An 18,036-nucleotide genomic window follows, 5' to 3' on the forward strand; every position below is an offset into this window, starting at 1 on the left:
TCCAAAGCTGCCAACTGTAACTGTCTGGATTTTCACAATTGCACGCCTTAAAAATTAGTGATTACATAATAACGCGAAGTTCGGTCAAACATGATTTAAGAAATACATGTGGAAATCAAAGAAATTATGCAATATGTTTTCGTTTGGTCTTTTACACAAAAACCTTTTGCCACGCAAGTTGTGTAAGATATTTGCACGTGAAAATCTGGCGAACACTTTCCAGTCAAGGGAGACGACTCTGAATGTTCTTTACACCGGAAATGAGATAATCTTCCGTCGACACCCAGTCGAGGTTTGGGCAGATCATTCGAGAGGAAGACGACTATAATTTTCGCAGGTGCAGTTGAATCCAGAGCCGAAGATGTCTGAGACGGCTGAGGGTGAGCCCCAGTCAGTCCAGTCAGTGGCAGACATATCAACATTTGTCACCTACATACGACGCGTAGTGCCAGTTTTGCTGGAGGATGATGACCCAGATCTGCGCTCGCTCCAGAAAGCGGTCCAAGACAAAAATAACATTGAGACCATCAAGAAGTTCCTCAGCGATGTTCAGACACCAGCTCTGTTGGTGCAAAGAGTTGCAATTAAAGGTATGGCTTGTTTAAAAGGACTCTCTAGCAGTAGCATACCTCGCCACGACCTCGATGTGACGATGACTCATTATGATAATTTATGGATTTCCTCCTGTCTGGTGATATTTCAAGTACAAGGCTGTATGATCAATACAAACTGTTGCACTTGTGGTGTTGTATATATGTCTGCACCTTTTTATCAGCTTCAGTAAGCATTATGCATCAATTAATATATATATTATTTAAGTGTCTTTGAATTTATGATAATTATAGGCATGGCAGACAAATATGTGGTTTGGAGTTGATTATAATACGGCACCACAGTAGTGTTGATACGATTTTCTTTAATTGAACATATTGGTAAGAGGTGTCCTCCCATTACGCAGACAGCCAGTTCGCAGACACCTTAAAACAACAACATTTACGGTTCAGTGAACAGATTATCTACTACCTATTACCTACACATTATAATGGAATAGTCCAAATAAAAACACAGGAACAAACTGAAGCTATATTATTTATTTTGAAAGTTGGACGAAAAGACAGTAATTTGAATTTTTATTTTCATAAAAATTTCATCATATTGAAAACATTAGCTTACCTATTAGAAATTGCGACACTTTTGTATCATATAAACCCAATCAAGACAAATGTGAACCTAACTATTATTCATATGGAATACCATCTTTAGAAAGTATTGCTGAAATTAGAACACTGATTTCTATTAATCGTATCTTACATGGCAATGCAGGTGTCTCATTTACTGCAAATCAGAATGTTTTTGAAATATGTACATATCTATATCTCTCCAACAAAACGTTTTCTCAGTTAATTTCTGTTGTACATATGCTATTACTGGGAAGGGTCTTTTCTATCTATAAACACAATCAAACCTCTCAGTGATAAACCTGCTTTATATTCGATAGTAATTGATAGTAAAATCAATTTTGAGAAGAGAAATCATTTATCATTTAATCACAACAAAGTTCTATTTACCCACAATCAAACTTCTCGGTAACGAACCTGTTTCAGGCTTACCCTGCTCTACTCACTAGAAAGTGGACTGTTGCATTATACCCGTAGGTGTTACCCTAATTAACCTTCTAGTTTAGTGTCTGTCAAATGGGTGTCTGTCAAATGGGAGATAACCTGGTAAGACTTCCGCCCGTATCCCCCCTAAATTTTAACGAGTAGGAAAGATTTATTTGTGTGGCATTGTTAGAGGTTGGATATGTCTTTCAGTATGTTAAAATACAATTAAAGAAACATGTTAAAAATCATCCTTATCAGATGAGGAATATATATTCAGGTGATATGATTTTACTAAACTGATCAATCTATAATTGAGAAACCAGATTATTTATGACTGGTAATTACTTTAACTAATTGTTGAATATTGATCCTGTTATCATAAAAATGGATATCTTTTTTAAAGTATGTATTCATCTAATGTGCTTAAACAGGCACATGTAATTAACATGTGATGCCCATATTGATGCGATCACGATACAATCCTATCAGCCCATTGAGATACCTGAAGTCATATCTAATATCTGTGAGATAAGTGATGGGTAGTAACAACCGGGATGCAGGTTACAAGATAATGTTCATGATTATACATGAAGTTTGAAACATTGAGTGTTATCATAAAAAAATTGCATTTTTCATTGCACACTAGCAAGGCTCAGAATTGTTATGTCATTTGAGTAATCCTTTGAGTAATGTTTATGTCATAAATAAAGTAAAGTATCACAGTGTGTTTCTTTTTAGCAATACGTTCCTGTTCAGTTTTTTTAGATTTATGCATAACACTAAAAAACAACCTCATGAACCTAAACTAATGTGAACTTGAATGTAAGGTACAGTAGAACACGGATATAACGAACTCCAAGGGACCAAGAAATTTAGTTCGCTATATCCGTTGTTCGTTATTCACATTTGACCGCCATCTTGGATTGTAGAGATGTAGACATTCACAGACATTACCTATATCATGTTGATAAATATGAAGTTTATTTTTATAATAAAATTGAAATAATACAACTACAACTTAAATCAATTTATTTTTTAATGAAAATGCAAGCTTACATTTATAATGTCTAGATAAACCACGAAAGAAGCAAAAACTGTAGCGAATGGGTTAAACACGATATGTTTGTTTTGTGAATTAATTAATGACCATCAAACAATGTTGATTCACCGCCAACAAGATTGATGTATACTGTACCGCTAAGTGGCTGAGCTGACACTGAGTGAGTTCGCTAATCACGTCGTTAATTGGGTCTTGGGGGTAGTAAATCAGTTCGCTATAGCCGTTAACTCGCTACTCACGAGTTCGTTATTCACGTATAATTTTAATGATATTATAAAGGACTGTTGACGGGACTTTTAAATTTGTTCGCTTTATCCGTTTGTACGCTATATCCGTGTTCGCTATAACCATGTTCTACTGTACTTATTATTTTATCAAGATTTGGGGTTGGGTAACAGCATTGAAATATGTGAACGGAAGTGAAGTCTCATGTCTGGTTGCTAGACATAATCATATCATTATTATACAGCTCTTTTTACAACTTAAATGCCATTATTGAACATGTATTATGTTGCACAATTCACATGTAACTAGTTTCATTTTGCATTTGATAAATATCTTCTGCTTATTCCTTTGGCAAAAAGGACAGAAGAGTACAAATACGGAAAACTTAGAAATCGTGCAGTTTTTACCATTAAATGTCTTTAGCCATTAAACTGAGGTTAAATCCAAAATGACAGCCATTTTGTTACGGAGAAAATCAAATATCAATCTTGGTGCTGTTCAACAAAAGGATCTCATTAGCACAGTTATGAGTTTTATGATCAACTTAGTGCTAAGATAGCTTTGTGGAACTTGTGCTCTGCTGATCATTTGGCTGTACCAAAAAAGTATCTTTCTGAACAAACGTACTGGATGTGGTACTGTCTAGAATATTACTGGGTGCAGCATTAAACAGCAGCAAAAACACCAGACTATATGTATAATTGTCAATTTAATTAAAAAAAAATCATGATCTGATAGTTGTTTTAATAATAATTGCACTCTTTAAGGTAATATTTGTTCAGGTGATATGTATCTAATCCTTCATTTTCACTGATGTAGAATATGGCATGGCACATAAGTTGGGTGTGATCATACTTACAATTAAAGGTGTCTTCTTCTTGCAGAGGAAGAGGTCCCAGAAGGGGGAAGGGAAGGAGAGAGTGAGAGCAATGCTTCCTACATCGTCACCAATGATGTACGCTTCAGCAGCTCAAAGATGAGCAGGTAAAATGACAACATTACTTGATTAACTTGATATAAAAGCCTTACCCCTATGGGGATTCTGGATACCCAGCAACTATCACTTTTGTCAGTAAGAGACGCACAAGTGGATTGGGTGGCCAGGCTCAGTGACTGAGGGGCAGTGAATAGTCCAGTGGGTAAATGATCACTGGTCACTTGATGATAAAATTATGATGAAAAAAGCCACAGAATGACTCTGATCCTTACATTTTAACAGTGTCAGGATGGTTAGCAATGGTTAGTATCATGAATATTTATATTAATTTGTATAGTTTGTTTCAAATGATGCTTGGATGGTGGGTAGCCAAGTGGTTAAAGCGTTCGCTCGTCACACCAAAGACCCGGGTTCGATTCCCCACATGGGTACAATGTGTGAAGCCCATTTCTGGTGTCCCCTCGACGTGATATTGCTGGAATATTGCTAAAAGTGGTGTAAAACTAAACTCAGTCAGTCATATGATGCTTCCTGTTAGGTCTGCTGAAGATTGGCAGATACTGAATCATTAGGCTTAGGTTGTTATTGCTATGGTTACAGTATTTTCATTGAAAAGGTAAATACTTGATAAATTCAGATTCATTTCATTATTAACATTGCAACACATGTTTTGGACTGTTTTTGCCAGATTTTGTAAAGTAAACAATATTGTTTGTCAGTGTGGTGATGCTGAAGCGTGGACCAGTGGTGGAGGGGACAAGGGTTTCCCATCTCAACTACGTCTGATGAACTTCAGCGAGGGTTCCCCTTATGAGACTCTCCATGCTTATGTGGCCAATGCTGTGGGCCCATACTTCAAGTCCTACATCAAGGAGACTGGAAAAGCTGAAAGGTGATATCCTTTAGAAGACATGTTCTGATTTAGCTAACTTTACATTTGCTGAACAGTTGCATCTAGCTGCTAGGAAACCTCTTTCAAGGGTTCAAATCTGAAATCGCATTAGTACCTTCATGATCCAGGGCTCCAGATAATTTTTCATGATCAGGAGTATGTACTCCTATTTTCAATATAGGAGTACTGGAAAACAATAAGAGTACATTTAGAGTGCTGAATGGAATTTAATGGAGTATCAGTAATCTTGTGTTTGGTTTCATATATGCACCACAACATTGCTACTCTTGTGTTAACAGGTCAATAAACAATAAAACAATACTTTTTCGGATAAATCTAATGTAAATGGTTCTAAGACCGTACACCATTGCTGTGGTGCGTATCTTCTGCACAGAGTGGCGTTAGGATGTAGATTTTTTCTAAATTATTTCCTACAGTATCATGCTTATTTTATATCCGTACATATGCCGATACTGCCCTTATCTGGAGCCCTGATGATCATAGGTTTCACTGAAATGTGGATTGGCCTGTGAAGGCCTGTGATGATCCTGATTTGAATTGGTCCTCAGACTGACTTGGTTGATGCATGTCATTGTGTCCAAATTGCATGAATTGATGTTCATGACAATCACCTGTTTGTCTGGCCCAAACACAGCTTGAATTTTGCTGAAGCCCCCCAAAACACCAAACGAACATATTTGTATTCAAGCTTGACACATTATGATCTAATTAAGACACTGTTGAAATTCATGTCGCCTACTCACTCCCATTGTGAATTTGCTTCAGGGATGGTGACAAAATGGCCCCTACCGTGGAGAAAAAGATTGCAGAGTTGGAGATGGGACTGCTTCATCTCCAGCAGAACATCGACATTCCCGAGATTACACTGCCGGTCAACCCCACTGTGTCGGGCATCATCAAGAAGTGCAGTGACGAGAACCGCAAGGCCAAGGTGGAAGATTTTGGGGACAAGGTGGAAGATGCTCAGTTCCTCAACAGTCTCCAGAGTGGCGTCAACAGATGGATCCGAGAGATTCAGAAGGTAGACAACCATTTTGTAGTCGGTTGGGGTTGCCTAGTGGGCAAAGTGTTCACTCACCACGCCGAAGACCTAGGTTTGATTCCCCACATGGGTACAATGTGTGAAGTCTATTTCCCGTGTCCCCTGCTGTGATATTCCATAAATATTGGTAAAAGTGGCGTAAAACCAAACTCACTACTAATTTAGAAGTTAGCCATTATGTTGTGACAGATTAACTATAGTCACATGGAAAAATCCTGTTGTCTTAACTATTTTTAGGTAGTATTTTACCCTGTTTACATTTATTGATAGCTTTGCTGTTATGTTTAGGTAACCAAGCTAGATCGTGACCCTGCCTCAGGAACTGCACTTCAGGAGATTAGTTTCTGGCTGAACCTTGAGAGGGCGCTGCTGAGGATCCAGGAGAAGCGTGAAAGTCTTGAGGTGGTACTCACTCTTGACATCCTCAAGCATGGCAAAAGATTTCATGCCACGGTCAGCTTCGACTCAGACACTGGTATGTAGTGACCATTCTATACTGTTTCCTTTTCACAAATTGTTAAACATATTTTCAAACACATTGTCAGTAATGACTGAATGCAAATGATCTGTAAAGTCTAACATATCCTGTAACATTACTGACAAGACTTGTGTGAAGTTATACGCTCACATTATTTCCTTAATCGCTTATGCACACACACACACACACACACACACACACACACACACACACTGAACATTCGCATTAGAATTTGTTTCCAGCACACCAATGCTTGTTGTAAGGCATGACTAACAGGATGGGGTAATCCGGCCCTCTGACTTAATTAATGCATTTCAGACAACTGTCGCATAGCTGGAATATTGTTGAGTTTGGCATCAAACAAACATACAAATCTGGATAACTGTCATCTTACTCTGGTAGGAAGCCTGCGCATAATCGACAGCAAACTCCCACATTTTCTGTACAGGTCTGAAGCAGGCAATGGCCACAGTGAATGACTACAACCAGCTGATGAAGGACTTCCCTATCAATGACCTACTGTCAGCCACAGAGCTGGACCGTATTAGAACAGCTCTGCAAGGCATATTCCTCCATCTGAGGAAGATCCGACCTACCAAGTACCCGATCCAGAGAGCCCTCAGACTAGTGGAGGCCATCTCCAGGGATCTGAGCTCACAGCTGCTCAAGGTCAGACATATTTACTGTGTTGACTTAAGATTTACATGTGGTGTTTGTTCAGTGATTCTAGTTGTTAAATTTAGTATATTTCATTCGTAAAGATTAGATTATATAGATTTATGGGTTTTCTGTGAAAATGTTAACATTTTCTTACCAATTTTCTTATTACAGGTCCTCGGAACACGGAGGCTAATGCACATTCCGTATGATGAGTTTGAGAAGGTAAGATTATTCTTCAGATGCATGACTTTTCTTTCACAGATAGCTTTAACCATTTTTAAGTGATTTGGTGGATCAAAACAATTTCTCAATGTTGATCAATTCCAGTTTAACAGATCATGTTGAGGAGTTATGGCCCTTTGTATATTATTGGTCTGATGGTACAGACTACATACACTTTACTGTATATTGAACTGAAAGTGTTTTTGAATTCTGTGTTTATTCACATACTAATCTAAGTATCTGAATTGGTTACATTCTCATCAATGTGGTTTATGATTGTCTGCGCAGGTGCTGAGTGCATGTTTTGATGTGTTCGGAACATGGGACGACGAGTACGACAAGCTGCAGGGGATGTTGCGAGACCTGGTGAAGAAGAAGAGAGAGGAGCACCTGAGGATGGTATGGAGGGTCAACCCTGCCCACAAGAGACTGCAGGCCAGACTGGATCACATGAGGAAGTAAGAACAGTGGTTAGGTCACCAGTAGTTGTCAGCAGGGAGACAGGAATAACATGAAGTAGACAAATCTTTGCTCAACTTATAAAGATAAGAATGATGATAATTCTAAAATGCCCGTCAAAGAAGTTATCTTTATAAGGCAAAAAATGGTCTGAATTTTATGCACTCAGATGTCAGGTCATTTATGCTAGATGGAAGTAAACAGGGAAGTTAGAAATGCTTCAGATTTTTTGGACAGTGGTATTAGTTGTCACTCTGAATTTCCATACCACACTGAGACACTTAAAAACACAGTATTGAATTTTTATGACATTTAGCCAAACAACACAAATCAAATTAAGTTCTAGGTATTCAGGTATAGGATAATAAAATACTGTGTTGTGACTTGAGCTCCGAAACACATCTTTTCTGATATCAAGTGAAGGTTTATTTTTGTGCTGTGTTTTAATTGTGTTTGAGAAACTTTGAAAGGTATAAAGTTACTTCAGATCGAGTGTGATAAAAGCAAATCATATTTCAAATCCTAATCCATTATAAGTAATGTTTTGTAAGGTGATGATACAACAGGTTTAATGTAAAAGTGTTTCTGTCCTGAAAATACAAAAGCATGAAGTGAATGCATGTTCACGAGAAACAAGTGATCAAGTAAGTTTCCATCTGCCATGTTAGATTCCGGCGTCAGCACGAACAGCTGCGTCAGGTGATCATGCGAGTCCTGCGACCTTCAACTGCCAAGGGCCGAGCTGGAACACCAATGGCTGAGGAACCTGAACCAAAGGCTGAGCCAGTGGTAGATGAGGCTGCAGACGCAAATGCTATTGAGGTAAGTTAAACTGATATTGAAAAGCAACTCAAAGCTGACATGTCTTGTTACATGTAATATCTTGGTATAAGTTTTCGCTTTGCTTTTGACATTTATAAGATGAAGTCACTACTGGTTGTCTCAAACTACAAGGACTTGAATTTGTTTTGTTTTTCACTCAAACAACAAAAATATACTACTTACAAGAAGTTAACGCACACCCTATTCTTTGATATGATTTTATTAAATCTGTCATCTCTCCAGAATAAGATGTTCTGGTTAACTGCGCCATACCAAAAGACGTTAAAATATGAGTTGTATACAAGACTGGTGTGGGTTACATTTGGCTATGTTGCATACACATATATCCGAAATATTCTCAAAGAACTTTTAATGACAATCTTGTGGGTTACATTTGGCTATGTTGCATTATATATTTTTCAACTGAATAAGTGAGTATGTTTTCAGCCCAAGTTGTTTTGGAACAAAAAACTAAACTGCATAACATGATGAATTACAAAATATGTAAATATCTGCTTATGCCCAATGTTTTCCACATACAGGAAGTGAACCTTGCATACGAGAATGTGAAGGAAGTAGATGTCCTGGAGGTGACCAAGGAGGGCACAGATGCCTGGGAAGCCGCCATCAAGAGGTGAGGATTCTGCAGCATCTTATGCCAGTGTATGAAATAAGGACCGTCTGACCACCCAAGATGGTCCAGATTTCTGATGGACGTTTAAATTTACAGCTAGCCAGCCCGATGGTCTGGTAAACATTTTAGATGTTCCATACATCTGAGTAAATTCGTCATATTTGGTCTGGTTAAGTCCATTTTGGGCTGGTAACATTTTGAAGTTACCAGCCCTGATGTCTTGCTGGATTTTTGGCTTATTTCATACACTGATTATGCTCTTGTTGGAGTTGTTGGTAGTTTACTGGATGTGTTTCATTACCCACAACAGCATGACATGTCAAAGCCCTTTTGAGGGTTGTTTTTATACTTTCTCATTTTCTATGTACTGTGGTCTGGCAAATTGTGTGTCAACATATACCATGGTATGGAATAGTTTTACAAAATACTAGCTGTGCTGTCCAGTTTTACTTGATGACTACTGCAAGTTTGTTGTACTATTGATGACTGAAATGTAAATGTATATCAGTGCCTGGTTTAGGTATGAAAAGTATCATGGAATAGAATTTGAGAGATTATACAAAACTGATAATTTGTCATGGTTCATTATGAACAGGTACGATGAGAGAATTGACCGTGTTGAAACAAGGATCACAGCACGTCTGAGGGATCAACTTGGTACTGCAAGAAATGCCAATGAGATGTTCCGTATCTTCTCTCGTTTCAATGCACTGTTTGTGAGGCCTCACATCCGAGGTGCCATCAGAGAGTATCAGACCCAGCTGATTCAGAGGGTGAAGGATGACATTGAATCACTTCATGAGAAGTTCAAGGTTGGTGTTAATTGCTGTGTAGTATGAAAGGACCATTGCGACGTCATCTATCCCATTAGCTGTTATTTCAATATTAATTGATGTTATTGGTGTCTGAAATATAATATATTAATCTGTTTAGGAGTTGGAACAGAATGAGTAAGAGCCTTAGTTAAATTGACATTTCTAATATTTCAGGTCCAGTATGGCCAGAGCAAGGCTTGCAGGATGAGTAAAGTAAGGGATCTGCCTCCAGTATCTGGATCTATCATCTGGGCCAGACAAGTAAGTGATTCATCTCTTCTATCCATGAGTATGTCAGTAGTGATAAAATGCATTCTTGTCTTTTGTTAAGGCACACATGATACAGAACAAGCCTCTATGTTGCACGTTTTTTATCAATCACAGAATTAAGCTTCCATGATGTTTAACATTTGCTGAGAACTTGAATTAGATTCATAGCATAATACTCAAGTGAAGAAATTATAAATATTAGAAGGTAATTAGACTTTACCTAACCTTATTTCATATTTTTGTATTTTATTTCTTATTTCACTTTTTTCTGATTCTTGAATTGTTTATGATTATTTCAGATTGAGCGTCAGCTGAATGCGTACATGCGTCGAGTTGAGGATGTCTTGGGAAAAGGCTGGGAGAGCCATGTTGAGGGTCAGAAGCTGAAGAGTGACGGAGACAGCTTCAGACAGAAGCTCAGCACTCAGGATGTCTTTGACGAGTGGACAAGGAAGGTGGGTATATGTAATGATCAGTGCCTCTGGTGACATTGTTAAACTTTCACCTCTTGTTTTGTTTATTCAAATAAATTTTCACAGGATCATTTTCGGTCAAGTGTCAATCCCAGCAGCCTCTTTACCATTCTATGAAAATCAAACTATTTCTGCCTGGTGAATCATAAAGCTGTGTTGTATGTGAAGTTTCGACTTAGACAACTGAGTTAGTTGAAGATGCAATGAAAGGCGTGACATCCATGGTATAGTCCCCCTTTTTTAATTTATCAGTGTCTTAATATGCTTATTGTTTGGCATGTTATTTTTCCAACAGGTTCAAAACCGACAACTGAACGTGACTGGACGAGTGTTTGGTATTCTCACCACCAGACTGGCTGTTAAGGGTAATGTCCTGAGATTGACTGTCAATTTCCAACCAGAGATCATACAACTATCCAAAGAGGTATGTTACTTTGCTTTTGTCTCCAAAAATTCCTTTCGTCAGTTTTGTAACTTACTACTTTTGTCTTCTGTTAATCTGTCAAACAAATGTGTAATTGTATTGATTCTAACCAAATCAATAGACCAAACTGGTGTTTCATTTACATATGAAAGCTTTATGAAATGTTTTGTTTTCTAGGTGCGTAATCTTCGTTGGCTTGGATTCCGTGTGCCGCTAGCCATTGTGAACAAAGCTCATCAGGCCAACCAGCTCTACCCCTTCGCTATTTCCCTCATCGAGAGTGTGAGGACATATGAGAGGACACTGGACAAGGTAATACAAGCTAACCCAGGAATTAATACCCTGAACTGAAAACATAGCTTAATGTTTGAATAGGCATCCATCTCTTGTCAGAATCTCAATCTTTGACTGCCCAATGTTTACATGTGATCTCATCAAGCATGTGTATGAAGTGGGAAGAATGTAGTGCTATGCTTCTTTCTTCTATCATATTATTAGGTAATTATTTCAGCAACTGCTTGATGTTTACAGATTGAGGTGAAGCCATCCATCACACTGCTAGTAGCTGGGCTCAGGAAGGAGGTGCAGAACTTGATTGCAGAGGTGAGTTAAATGTATTTAAGTGTCACTGACCCACTGACCAATTTAGCAATAATGCAGCTCTTCACGCATAAATAACTCAAGAGTTATCGACTTTATAGGTAGATAATCATATGGTTAGCTTTTTTAAAAAGCTACTGCTGTTGAAAACTGTTGTAAATAAGGAACTCAAACCAGCACCAACGCTTAATAAGTAGAAGAAACATTAGGGACATTGGAACAGTTGTTTTCCACATTTTTTCAATGTGCATTCTGTTTGCGTACAGCTATAGGACGAAGAAACACCTTTTCAACACCTTTGAACCATTGAAGGAATTGTATTCATTTGTGAGGATCTCATGCCAAAGAACCAAAGTTTATTGATGCTGAACATATCATGTAGATACATGGGGTTAGTCTGACCATTATGTGTTTGTACCCAGGGCTGCAGCCTGGTGTGGGAGTCGTACAAGTTGGACCCATATGTACAGAGACTTGCTGACACCGTCTTCAACTTCCAGGAAAAGGTGGGTACAAGTAACATTGTTGTAATTCATTTGTAAGGCTTATATCTGGTGGTAGGTTGTCTGAGTGGTAATATCTGGAGTTCCACTTCTAACCTTGTACAGCTATGAAGCCAAACTTTTTATGTAAGCAAGAAAACTTTTCAGAAATTGTCCAAGAGAAACAATTGAACAAGCATTTGTCTAAAGCTAATTTGCCATATATGGCTTACACTTTGTGTCCTGCATGTAAAAAAGCCTGTCTAGGTGTATCACCTGTGTCCTGTATGTTAACCCTGTCTGTCCAGGTGTATCACCTGTGTCCTGTATGTTAACCCTGTCTGTCCAGGTGTGTCATCTGCATCCTGTAGGTTAACCCTATCTGTTCAGGTGTATCACCTGTGTCCTGTATGTTAACCCTGTCTGTCCAGGTGGATGACCTGCTCGCTATGGAGGAGGAAATTGAGGTTGAAGTGAAGGGGCTGGAGAACTGCAGCTACAACGCCAACACATTCCGCGAGATACTGAACCGTATCCAGAAGGCTGTAGACAACCTGAGTCTGCACTCATACTCCAACCTGCCACAGTGGGTTGCCAAGATGGACGAGGAGGTGAGTCAGTTCCACAGGGCTTTAATGGTGATATCGATTCAGTAACTTCATGTTCCTTAAAATATTCAACTTCTGATGGCATACAACTTCCAGTGTTCATTTCATACAGTCTGAAAGGTTTTAGGTCAGAATTGAATTGCGATCATGTTCAAAGCCCACGAAGAACATATGGATTTATGACACCTCAGTCACCAAAAACTGGGATATTACCTTGATTTAAATGTTAGTTGAGTCTCATATTCAGGGGTGGAAATAACCCATTGCCCGACGCCCGAGTCCAGTGTTTTTTTCTGTCGGGCAAGCAAATTTGTATATCACACTGTACCTGTGTCAAGTTGATATTCCAATGTTAATTATGTTTATTTAAAAAATCAACAAGTAAATGGCCGGTATAGTGAAAAAATGATCAGGGCAAGTGATTTTACACGTGCCACTGTACCGGAGTACACTAGCAATTTTAAAGTTATTTCCACCCCTGATAGTTAAGATGGCTGACACCCTAAACAGAGTAGTTCCGTCATCACAGGTTCAAAATAACTAATTCATCTATTCCTGACATTAGCTCATTTGTACACAGCTCTGCATATTGGTAATTCAAACTGTCCTGGGTAATAATGCCACTTTGTGGTTGACATCAGGTTGAGAACAAGTTGGCTGGTCGTCTGGAGGCTGGTCTGAAGGCCTGGACCAATTGTCTGCTGGAGGATTCCAAGGAAGAAGATGCTGTGGACCACTCTATGGACACAGATGAGCCCAAACAGCCCACCCACAAATCAGGGGGAGAACCCAACATCAAGGTCAGTAGGTCTTATACTCCTATCTTTGTTATAATTTCATATACACAGTTAGTGGTAATTTCTGTTCAGTATTAGTCTGTTCCACATCATTGTGGAATAATCTTGCATGCCGGTTCACTAGTATGTAGTTAACACTCCAGGTTTGTGGGACAAATTAGTTCGTAGATTGTGTAGAATTTCACCTGTTACTTGGCTAGATGTGCGTCCCACATATGGGGATATTTAATTATCTATTTTTGTTCTGGTTCTGACTTTGTGTAGTGGTTAGAGCATCCACCCAGAGAGCGGAGTTCGATCACGTCATATGAAAAGATGTTAAAATATGGTACTTGTTGGTCCCTGCCTGGTGCTTGGCATTAATGGGTACAACAAGGACTGGTCGGCTTGGAGTCAGTATAATGTGTCTGAGGGCTATCCATGCTTAACTACAGCATGGTATCTCAGTGGGCTAGCTCTGAAAAACCAGCTAAAGTCTGGGCTAGTACAAGCAGCCACACATACACACGCATGCACATTGTCTTATGAGCGAAATTTTCTTAAGTACAATGTTAAACCCCATTTCACCTCATCTGGTCCTGAGTTGATTATTTACAGTCTACTATTACTTCTATTTTAATCACATGAGCTGTATACTCGCTATGTATTTCTTTAATGCACTATCTCAGTAAAGTACAGAATTTTAGGGAGTGAGTCACACCTGGGAATCAAACCAACACTCAGAGAGGCACCTTATTGCCAGCACACAAAGTCTGCAATTTATTCCACTCAGCCACTGCAGCTTCCACAAAAATGGAAGTCTTACAACTGGTAGTCCAGATCACATACTTTTTGTACCCCTCTGACAAGTGAGTTGCTTTCATATAGATATTGTTTATTTACTTTGCCACTCTCTTCAGCGCTTGGTCCATGAGCTGAGGATTACCAATCAACTGATCTATGTCAGCCCGCCCATCGAAGATGCCCGCTTCAACATCATGCAAGAACTGTTTGGCTGGGAGGCAATCGTGACAAGTCTGCCTCGTCTACAACACTCCAGATACCAGGTCAAGCCACTGTTTTTTTTAATTTAATTTCATAATATGCTCTATTAGTTTTTAAAAACTTGGATACATCAATCCAAACTCATGAAAACTAAGAGAATCTTCAAGAACATGCATGAATGTTTTTAGACCAAATATCAGTTGCAAACAGATTTTAGTGTTTCATAATGTGTTCAATTCTTGAAATACACCTTGAAAGAAAATGTTCTTCAGTAAAAAGCAATTTAGTGTGCAAAGATCTGTACGAGCCCCACAAAGGTGAGTCCTTAGAGAATCCCATCTATGTAATAACGCCGTGACTGTTGGTTCCTGCAGGTTGGCTTGGGAGTCGAGTCTGATGCGGACTCAACGTACAGGAACGTGTTGACCAAGCTGCCCGGTGGCTCCCTCATCCTGGAGGAGGCCTACTCTGCCATCAACAAAGTCGTGCAGGACTTCCAGGGATATGTCTTCGTGAGTCCATGTATATATCACCTCAACCTTTAACATGAATGTCAGATCTTTTGGCAGAATATGGATCCAGTATCACGTGTTTGTTTATAAGCTGACCAGGCTCATTGATTTTCAAGTGATCTACTGATTGTGGCAACCTGCCATGATGTCAACGTTGTTGATCATGCTATTAAACACTGTTCTACTTGGTTAAGTCTTGATTAGGGGTAGCCCAGTGGTTAAAACATTCATTCATCATGAACAAGATCTGGCTTTTATTCCCCACATGTGTATAATGTGTGAAGTCGATTTCTGGTGTCCCCTGCAACGATATTACTTGAATATTGCTACAAGTGGTGTAAAAACAAACTCATTCACTTACTTCATTATAACTTCATTAAGTTGGCGTGATCTGTCTTAAATGTTCTTGAATACAAATTCTCAAATGTGAAGTTGATGAATGAGCTACGAACCATTTGCTTGTGTTTTGTGGTATATAAAGCAATGTTTGTGCAAGGATGGAATTTCATTGCAAACTGAACGTCATCTGTTATCATTTAATATTCTTTACCATGTGTCCACCATTGTGATATTGCTGGAATATTGCTAAAAGCAGCGTAAAACATTATGTTGCAGGTGTGGCTGAGGTACCAGTCCCTCTGGGATCTGAACCCAGATGTTCTCTATGGTCGTCTAGGAAACAACCTCAAGCTCTGGATGTCCACACTGGAAGAAATCAAGTACGTCACTTTTAACAATCAATTAACTTTGTCTTGTGTGTGGCATATAATTACAATATGTAGAACACATCTCGAAATCTGTGCTTAATGAGTATTGACATTTGCATTACAGATCCTCTCGCAAGACCTTTGACACATCTGAAACTGCAAAGGAAATTGGACCAATTGTCGTTCAGTTTGGCAAGGTAAGTAACTAACCTGAGAATGGTGCTGTGGGATCACAACAGTCAGAGAATTGCTCACTGAAATTTAATCATTAGCTGGAGTTGTCTCATACCCTGAACTAGATTTGTTTCATCAGCCGTCATTGTCAACGAAGAATGAAAACAGACAAGACTAATGTGTAGCATTCAGAGAATGTGGGTTACTAATCCTGTCATTAGTATCTAAATCTTTGTTGATGGCAATGTCTAACTCAAATTTATCCCACATAGAAATTTTAACACTAATTATTAATACAGCCTTCACGGCTTGGTTTGGAGATAATTCTGCATGACAGGAACCATTACCTGTTTCTCCTCTGCTTCATTAGTAGCTGGAATTTGTGCAAAATGAAAACTTTTCCACTTCCCCTCCAGCAATATTTTCATTCTGTGTCAGTCAGCCATGATTACCTCCATGTGTGCGTAATGACTTTCAGTAAGCATCCAGAATAAAAGTTCTAGACCTAGAAAATTACTTTGTTCTTGAGTTACGATTCAAGGCGGACCAAACCATTGTCTATTCCAGGTGCAGTCAAGGTGACACGGACCAAACTTTATTGCTTGTCTATTCCAGGTGCAGTCGAAGGTGACACTAAAGTATGACTCGTGGCACAAAGAGGTGCTCAGCAAGTTCGGCTCCATGCTTGGCAATGAGATGGCAGAGTTCCACACAGTCGTCTCAAAGGTATTGTTGTGCATCTTGGCACTTGCATTAGTCAGAAATGTTGTGTTTTGTCAGTAGATGTTGTTGCCAAGTAAAACATAATCAGTGAGTTTATCCTTTAGCCTAGTATTATATGCTGTGAAAGGGTTAATAAGGTCGTATTTGAGACATTGAACACTTATTCATTTACGTTCTTGTATATTTATCTGATAATGTCATGGTCTGTACTGAAATTGATGAAGAGATTGTGTTCCTATAGATTTTGTCCACTGTTCTTGTTCCACAGGTTTGTTTTATGAGACTTACTGCTGTTTGTTAAAGAGTAATTGAAACTATCTTGATTTTTTCCAGTCTCGCTCAGACCTAGAGCAACAGTCCATCGACACTGCCAACACATCAGATGCTGTTGGTCTCATCACTCACGTCCAGTCTCTCAAACGCAAGGTCAACTCCTGGGAGAAGCAGGTCGAGGTAGGTCACAGTCTGCGTATGTCAAGTGCTGCATCTCCAGGATAATACAGTTATTATGGCCGTTGTGGATGACCTGAAAATAATCAAGTCTGGACCAGAAAATCCAGTGATGACATTAAAAGCATTGTTATATGCATACAGGGTGCCTGTAAATCTCAATAGCCAGTACACTGAGCCAGACCTTGTAATTCATTTATCGCCCCTAACGACCATCATAGGTAGATTGAGATCAATTCTTACCTGAACTCCCCACAGGTTTGTTAAACAACATTCACAGCCACTGTCTTTTCACCTCTGAGATCATTAGAACATACAAAATTGTAGACCTGTCTGACAGTTTATTGTTGTTGCTGTCAGATGTACAAGGAGGGCCAGCGTATCCTGGAGCGTCAGCGTTTCCAGTTCCCCTCCACCTGGCTCTACATTGACAACATCGAGGGTGAGTGGGGAGCATTCAGTGACATCATGAAACGCAAGGACTCGTCCATCCAGACCCAGGTGGCCAGTCTACAGATGAAGATTGTGTCTGAGGACAAGCTGGTGGAAACCCGCACAAGTGACATGCTCACTGACTGGGAGAAGGAGAAACCTGTGGAGGTCAGTACTCATTGTGTACATGCAGGGCTAGGAATAGAGGAAAATCAAACCTAACTTTAGCCCTTTAGGTTCATTTTGTGAGTGGTACATTTGGAGAAAATTTACAGAACCGAGTCATGGGTAGTTCACAATTACAGAAGTCAAAACCATAATAGTGAATGTTCTGTTTGGACTTCTTTCAGAATATTACGAAAGGTTATTATAAGCTTCATTTTGTTTTAGATCATGTGATGGATAGTGGTGTCAATGCTATAAACTAATCTAATGAACTTAATATATAATAAGGTCACCAAGCAAGAACTACCTTCTTTGAAAAGGGTTCCATTTATACAAGAAGTATTCTGATATTTACATTACAGAA

The 18,036-nt window shown here is 39.0% G+C and overlaps 1 protein-coding gene across 1 annotated transcript in view; it reads left to right on the forward strand.

The window, feature by feature from the left end:
* The first annotated feature begins 262 nt into the window (after window positions 1–262).
* LOC124286151 (cytoplasmic dynein 1 heavy chain 1-like) overlaps window positions 263–18,036 on the forward strand; it is a 69,727-nt gene continuing 51,953 nt past the window's right edge. Inside the window, 27 exon segments of the mRNA XM_046722500.1 lie at window positions 263–590; window positions 3,774–3,873; window positions 4,546–4,577; window positions 4,580–4,718; window positions 5,505–5,760; window positions 6,070–6,256; window positions 6,708–6,928; window positions 7,091–7,141; window positions 7,430–7,599; window positions 8,269–8,422; window positions 8,965–9,056; window positions 9,652–9,868; window positions 10,046–10,132; window positions 10,441–10,596; window positions 10,910–11,038; window positions 11,216–11,350; window positions 11,570–11,641; window positions 12,061–12,144; window positions 12,552–12,731; window positions 13,370–13,528; window positions 14,425–14,571; window positions 14,884–15,021; window positions 15,637–15,740; window positions 15,853–15,925; window positions 16,518–16,628; window positions 16,959–17,078; window positions 17,436–17,675. Coding sequence (XP_046578456.1) covers window positions 362–590; window positions 3,774–3,873; window positions 4,546–4,577; window positions 4,580–4,718; window positions 5,505–5,760; window positions 6,070–6,256; window positions 6,708–6,928; window positions 7,091–7,141; window positions 7,430–7,599; window positions 8,269–8,422; window positions 8,965–9,056; window positions 9,652–9,868; window positions 10,046–10,132; window positions 10,441–10,596; window positions 10,910–11,038; window positions 11,216–11,350; window positions 11,570–11,641; window positions 12,061–12,144; window positions 12,552–12,731; window positions 13,370–13,528; window positions 14,425–14,571; window positions 14,884–15,021; window positions 15,637–15,740; window positions 15,853–15,925; window positions 16,518–16,628; window positions 16,959–17,078; window positions 17,436–17,675 — 3,783 coding nt within the window. The 5' untranslated portion in view covers window positions 263–361.

The sequence above is a fragment of the Haliotis rubra genome, unplaced genomic scaffold (assembly GCF_003918875.1).
Source record: "Haliotis rubra isolate DU_JTF1 unplaced genomic scaffold, ASM391887v1 Scf377, whole genome shotgun sequence".
In the NCBI taxonomy this organism is placed as follows: domain Eukaryota; kingdom Metazoa; phylum Mollusca; class Gastropoda; order Lepetellida; family Haliotidae; genus Haliotis; species Haliotis rubra.